Raw genomic sequence first — 7,426 nt, forward strand, 5'->3', positions numbered from 1 at the left:
TGAAGGGCAATTAGGGCACTGGGCAATTAGGGAACAGGAATTCTTTTTGTGATCTCCCTCTCTTACCAACGACGTCATTTTTTCTTTTCCCTGTTTTCCACACAACTTTCATTACCACTTGTCTTTTTTCTTTTATTCTCTGGTACCTTTGATCTGCCTGAGGCAACTAACAAACTTTTTTTTTTCCTGGTTTCTGAGTATGAGGGGGTTAATTTGCCCTTGTGGCTCAATGGTTAAGCACTGGGCTAGTAACTCAAAGGCTGTTGGTTAGGACCCACCAATCACCCACTCTGTTGGAGAAAAGACCTAGCAATCTGCTCTCCTAAAGATTACAACCTTGGAAACCCTGAGGGCAGTTCTACTCTGTCCTGTAGGGTCTCTATGAATCAGAATCAACTGGATGGCACCGAACAACAACTTGCTATTCTTATAGACTAAATAGATAAGCAAAAAGTTAAGCTCAGTACAACACCTGAGATGTTTCTGACTAGCACAGGAAGGAAAACTTTAGGGAATAATACTTTCTAAAATGATAATAACTGACATTATGTCTCAAAATATTCCCTCTAGAATGCAGAGAGCTTTTCTCCCCCCAGTATTCTATGAGAATGCTTATTTAAAAAAAGGATAGACAGACTTGATAGTAACTTAGACAGTATACTAACAAGTAAGTAAATGATTATTTCCATCTTTATCAACTCAGAAAGACATCATTACAGAGTAATTCAGCATGATATTCTAATAGACTTCCTTATGTTTTGTCACTATACTGCTGCCACATCCTCTGAGAAAGGAACAAGGAAAAAAATTAACAACTCAGTGTTTGTAAAAGTTTACCATTAACTTAGGAAACAAATAGAAGAAAATACAAATTTGAGGAGGAAAATCTATCTTTTGAATTCAACAAATATTTTATGAGCATCTGGTATGTGAAAAGCCATCGTTGCTGTGTGGGGAGAGATGGATGAAGCCCAGTGCTATTGCTTCTTGAGATGATAGAGCGTATAAAAGTTCACAAATGCTTCTGTTGTAAGGTAGCAATGAATTGTAGCAAAGAGCTTTGAGTACTGGAAAGTTAGAAGAGGTTGTGTCTAATAAGAAATTAGATAAAAAGTTAATGGATGTGATGACCTTGACATAGTTTTTTGAGAATGCCAGGTTTTTCACCTCCAAGTGAGTACATTAAACAGAGTATTGTGCTATCACAGTATACAAAATTACTCCTTGCATGTTTCCAAAATGAAAGAATATAACCTGCAGTTGACTCTCTTCTGAGGTTTATTTTAAAAAATTGAAGAATGACATCTCAGAGAAACTTCAGAGCAAACATGATGATAAGGAGGCTAAAAACTATATAATTACTTTGAAGAATAGTATGCCCTGTATGTGGGAGAGTAGCTCCTGAAAATATTTTGGGTAAATATCATCCCTTTTACTCAATATTTGTCCCTATCCGACCTACTTCCTTTTCACACCTTGTTACCATTGTGCCTATGTAATACTCCTGCTTCTCTGTCTGATAAAATTCAGTAAGAGGAACAATTAAATATTAATGTCATTGTGTTTGGAGCAACCGAATATTGGAAGCATAAACCCAAACCAAACCCACTGCCGTCAAGTTGATTCCGACTCATAGCGACCCTATAGGACAGAATAGAACTGTCCCATATGGTTTCCAAGGGGCACCTGGTAGATTTAAATGGCCGATATTTTGGTTAACAGCTGTAGCTCTTAACCACTACCCCACTAGGGTTTCCACTGATAGGTAATGTATATTGAATTTTATGGCAACCTTTGGTCTTCAAGTCAGAATGTTTCCAAGGTATCTCTTTACCAGATATCGAAATTCAAGGGATTCACTTACATAGAGTGAGGAGCTCAAAAGGCAGACTATACCACCCCTTACACTGGACTTTTGAGAGCCAAAGAATCATGGGACAACCTGTTAACCTTCTCTCACACACATGGGGTGACATAAATTGGAAGCAACTCATCGACAGCTAACAACAAGGGTCAAGTATTCATATAAAAAAAAAGCTTAAGGTTTCATCTTCATGGATGTCAGTGTCTTATATGGCAGTGTGGTGCAGTGTAAAGTGCATTGTCTTCTACTACAGATTATAGAGCTGATTCACTAACCCATAAAACCATAGCCCATTGTCATCAAGTCAATTTCAACTCATAGGGGCAAGTTACTTAAAATCTATCTCTTTATCCCCCAGCTTTAAAAATTCAGAGTATATTTGTCTGTCTTTCATGCTACATATGATAGAAAGAAAGCCCCATTAAATGAATGGTGTGAATATATTTCATAATCAGAATTCTCATTGCCTTTGAGTCAATTTCAATGCATAGTGACCCTATAGGACAGAGTAGAACTGCCTATAGGGTTTCCAAGGCTGTAGTCTTTACAGAAGCAGACTGCCACATCTTTCTCCCGAGGAGCAGCTGGTGGGTTCCAACCACCGACCTTTTTGTTATCAGCCAAGTGTTTTAAACACTGTGCCACCAGGGCTCCTTGTAATCAGAATAGCATTATAATATTATTAATTAGTAATATTACATAGTAATTAGTAATATGTATTAGTACATTTTACGAGGTAGGGAAAGTTCAGTTCAAAAGCATTTACTAAGCACCTACATTGTATAAGGCGTTTGATTTGAAACAGTGGAAAATAAATTCTGAGAGCTCATAGTTTTCCAAAAATCTTATTTGAGGAAGGAAACTAAAACAATTCCATACATATAAGTGTATTGTAAGTGAAAATGTGTAAAATTACAAGAATGTTATAAAGAAAGCTTGTAGAAAGTAGGAGAGAGAATTTCCTTCATCACAAGACAAGCATTGAAGGCTGCCTAAAGGAGGTTCCTCTGTAATTGGGTCAGGACGTTTTGAGAAGGAGGAAGCGGTTGGATAAGAAAAAAGAGGAACAGAAATAGCAAGATGGGTTTTGAGAGCTTCATCCCTATTCATTTCTAACCTCTGGCTTTTAGATTATTTCCATTATGAAGTTCCCACAGATACATTACTAATCCTTACTCCCATGCTCCCATTGCATGATGAATATATCCTTATTAGACACAGAATTCAATGAATATTTTCAATTTGGTAACTATATTCATGCTCTTCTAGATCATGATATTTTGTAGATTAAAAATTCCTTTGTCCAAAAAAATACATGTACTTGAGGTCATAGAATATGTTTCTAAAGGATATTAATAAATGTACGATTAAAGTAATCTGGGTTTGTTTGGAATATGAATGAGCTTTAAGACTGCTGATCCCCAATACCTGTGGCTCTAATCCCATTTGTGAATGGGTTTTCTCTGATATGTTAATGAGACAGTATTAGTGTAGGGAGTGTTTTAAATCAATTTCTTTTGATATATAAAAGAGATTGAACAAGCAAGTGAGCAAGGAGAGATCAGGGAAGATACATGCCATACCACATGAAGATCGCCAAGGAGCCAAGACAAGGACCTTCCCCCAGAGCCCATGAGAGAATAAACCTTCCTCTAGAGCTGGTACCTTGATTTCAAACTTCTAGAACTCAAAATTATAAACAAGCTAATAAAAAGTATTTATGATTCATAATTTAACTTAGAGATTTATGTCAAAATATATGTAGAAAATTAACTTGTTTTAGAAATGGATAATCTAATGAGATTGATAATATACAAACCCCAAACGCCACTCTCAAAGGAGTGACCAAAATCACAGACTATTGAAGATGAATGAGACTTTTCTATCACCTTACCTTCAACACCTACCATGTTTTCAAATACAAATATTTTATGATGTATCATTCATTTAAAAATGAATAATGAGGAGAATGAACTTACTGTAATGGTTAAGATACCGAGAGTCAGGCTTCTTACAGTTTATCCTTGCTGAGAATCACATAGTCCAAAGAAAATTATGTTTTATTCTGGGCACTCCAAAGTGAGTAAGTTTATTGGGAAATTTTGCAAGGGTAGGTTTTACTTTGGAGGAAGATAAGATTTATTTGAAGGCTGTTGAGGAAAAGAGAATTTACAAAGGAAGAAGAAAGCTAGTCTACTTTGACTAACCCAGTCTGGATTTTGGCCAACTCATAACTTTCTAGACAATGTATTGGAGGTATGGACGTGACTTGAGAAGAACACAATAAGATAATTCAGTCTTCTGTATTATATTTAAATACATAACATTTCAGTATATGTCTTTACGTGCATACGGCCTCCCTTCCAATGTCCTAGTGATGAGAAAGATGTAAAAAAAAAAACAAAAACAAACTTTTGCTCTTGAAAGTGAAGGCTTTGATTATTTCTGTCTAAATTTGTAAAAGAAGTCTTCACTGAAAGATGCTACATTTCAAATTTCAATAATAATCGTTAAATTTGACAGGACAGAAAACAAATTTAATAAAGAAGTCAGTTACTGGTTATCCACAATCCCTCTTCTAACCACATTGCCCTCCCTTTTCTGCTTCTCTGCTCTGTTCTAGGAACATGGGGTTTTCAACTACCAGGATAATACAAACTTTATTGGGAATTACAGTCACGCTTTGATCGTACAACAAACTGCCTGGTGTGTCTGGTAACAACCCCCACTCCTACTGTCCCAGATCTAAAATGCTTAAGCTAAAAACCGGAAGCATGAACTATTAAGCAATCATCACACCTCTTTTAATTTGGAAATGTAAGCTCAAGGACTTTAAGTGCTCTAAGAGGTGTTTTTCAGCTTTTCAGAAATTGGAGGAAAAAAAATAGAAATGGGAATATTTGCAATATTACCAATTGTCAAAAAACTTTCATTTGTGCTTATTAGCAAATGTCAAGTACAAAATATCACTAAGGCATTCGAAGGTAAAAATAGATTAGTTAGAAGCTAATGGAGCACTGGTGGCACAGTGGTTAAGAGCTCAGCTGCTAACCCAAAGGTCAGAAGTTTGAATCCACCAGCCACTCCTTGGAAACCCTACAGGGGCTGTTCTACTCTATTCTAAAGGGTAGCTAAGAGTAGGAATCGAATCAATGGCAATAGGTTTGGTTTTGGTTTAATAAGTATTATAGGACTACTATGAGTCAGAAGCAGCTTGAATACAATGGGGTAAATGAATGTTTCTTACTCATTTTTTTAAGCTGGGATATCTGGGAAAGAGTGTTCAGTAAATAGCTGGGCCATATATATTTTTTGGTCCCTAAGAGGACCAAACGGTTTGCACTTTACTGTGAACATAAAGGTTGGTAGTTTGAATCCACCCAGCACCACCGTGGAAGAAAGGCCTGGAGATCTGTTTATGTAAGAATTATAGCTAAGAAAACGCTAGAGTAGTTCTACTCTGTGACACATGGGGTCTCCATGAGGTGGAATTGAGTTGATGGCAACAATTTTTTTTGTCTTATTGTACATTTATAAGTAATATACATTATATAAGAATGCATCGCTAATATGGAATGCCTACATCTATGTAAAAATAAGACTTTCTTTATAAGAATGAGAATAGTGTGTGGCTTTATATGTATAATATTAAACTCAAAAGAGAAGACAGATATGTCCTCAATGCTGACTGAGAAACAATGCAATCCATGGGCCCCAAGGTCTACTGAATAAGAAAAAAAATAAGTAAACAATTTGGAACCATATATCCTGGTTTTGTATCCCTCAAGTAAAACAAATTCATAAGAGCAGAAAAATATTAAAGCTAACAAGCAGTTGCATTTAAAGAGTGATTTAAGAAAGTATCTCTTATAAGCTTATTTGAGATTTAGAATTGTCCTGTGAAGAGGTTGTTATAAATTGAGACACAAAGAGGTAAAGTGACTCATTAAGAAACAGGAGCTAGAATGTCCCTGATGAGGGATAGTTACGTTTGCTGAAAATATCAGTAACATTGTATAGCACCACAAATTAAATTGCTTAAAATATTTCACATGGTTACATAACACCGTACATTAATTCCTGTATCATTTGTTTTTTTCAGTTGAACCATTTCACACCTGTACCTTCTCCTCATTCATGAAATCATGCTGCTGAATAATAATGTGACTGAGTTCATTCTGCTTGGGTTGACACAAGAGCCTGTTAAAAGGAAAATAGTGTTTGTCTTTTTCTTGCTTTTCTACTTAGGGACATTGTTGGGTAATTTGTTGATTATCATCACCATCAAGACCAGCCGGGCACTTGAGAGTCCAATGTATTTTTTCCTCTTCTACTTATCCTTATCTGACACCTGCTTCTCTACCTCCACAGCCCCTAGAATGATTGTGGATGCCCTTCTGAAGAATAGTACTATCTCTTTCAGTGAGTGCATGATCCAAGTCTTTTCATTCCATTTCTTTGGCTGCCTGGAGATCTTCATCCTTATCCTCATGGCTGTTGACCGCTATGTGGCCATCTGTAAGCCCCTGCACTACATGAGCCTCATGAGCTGGCAAATCTGCAGTGTGTTGGTAGCTATAGCCTGGGTAGGGGCCTGTGTGCATTCTTTAGTTCAGATTTTTCTGACCCTGAGCTTACCTTTCTGTGGTCCCAATGTGATTGATCACTATTTCTGTGACTTGCAACCCTTGTTGAAACTTGCCTGTACAGACACCTATGTGATCAACCTACTGCTGGTGTCCAATAGTGGGGCTATTTGCACAGTGAGTTTTGTCATCCTGATGTTCTCCTATGTCATCATCTTGCATTCTCTGAGAAACCACAGTGCTGAAGGGAGGAAAAAAGCCCTTTCCACCTGCATCTCCCATATCATTGTAGTCGTCTTGTTCTTCGGTCCTTGTATATTTATATATACACGACCCGCAACCACCTTCCCCACGGATAAGATGATAGCTGTGTTTTATACAATTGGAACACCTTTGATTAACCCTCTGATTTATACACTGAGAAATGCTGAGGTGAAGAATGCCATGAGGAAACTATGGAGCAAGAAACTGATCTCAGATGACCAAAGATGAATGGAAGTTACAAATGCTTCCTAATATCTTGAATCAGCCTAGAGGAATTCATCAGGAAATAGTATATTCTTCTTTTGGATTTAGTACTTTCCTGTCTTTAGGAAAATAGGCAATATGAACACATACAGTGGTTAGTGTTGACTCAATTTCCTGTTGAGGGAGAGAGCACACCAGGTACAAACAGGTGTGTAAGGCCCATTGCCTTAGATTTTTCACAGTGGTCTCTCTGCGTCTGTTGGATGCCTATAACCACTTGTAATTTTGATCTGGTGTTTTCTCTGTTCTTCATGTTGATTTGTGGTGTTGCTGTACTATTAAATAAAGGTTGGTAGTTGGACCCCACACTAAGCATTGCTACAGAGGAAAGAGCCTGGTGATTCTACTTCTGTAAAGATTACACCCAGAAAACTACATGGGGGTTGCCATGAGTTGCAATCAACTCAATGACAACGGATTTGTTTGCTGCTTTTATTGTTATTACATT

General features: G+C 37.0%; 1 protein-coding gene across 1 annotated transcript; it reads left to right on the forward strand.

Moving 5' to 3' along the window:
* Window positions 1-5,859: 5,859 nt before the first annotated feature.
* LOC100665655 (olfactory receptor 4C16-like) lies at window positions 5,860-7,056 on the forward strand. Its single transcript, XM_064274219.1, has one exon. It carries the CDS (start codon window positions 6,010-6,012, stop codon window positions 6,940-6,942), a length of 933 nt encoding a protein of 310 aa, XP_064130289.1. The 5' UTR covers window positions 5,860-6,009; the 3' UTR covers window positions 6,943-7,056.
* Window positions 7,057-7,426: the final 370 nt, after the last annotated feature.

This window comes from Loxodonta africana, chromosome 22 (assembly GCF_030014295.1).
Source record: "Loxodonta africana isolate mLoxAfr1 chromosome 22, mLoxAfr1.hap2, whole genome shotgun sequence".
NCBI classification, from domain to species: Eukaryota; Metazoa; Chordata; class Mammalia; order Proboscidea; family Elephantidae; genus Loxodonta; species Loxodonta africana.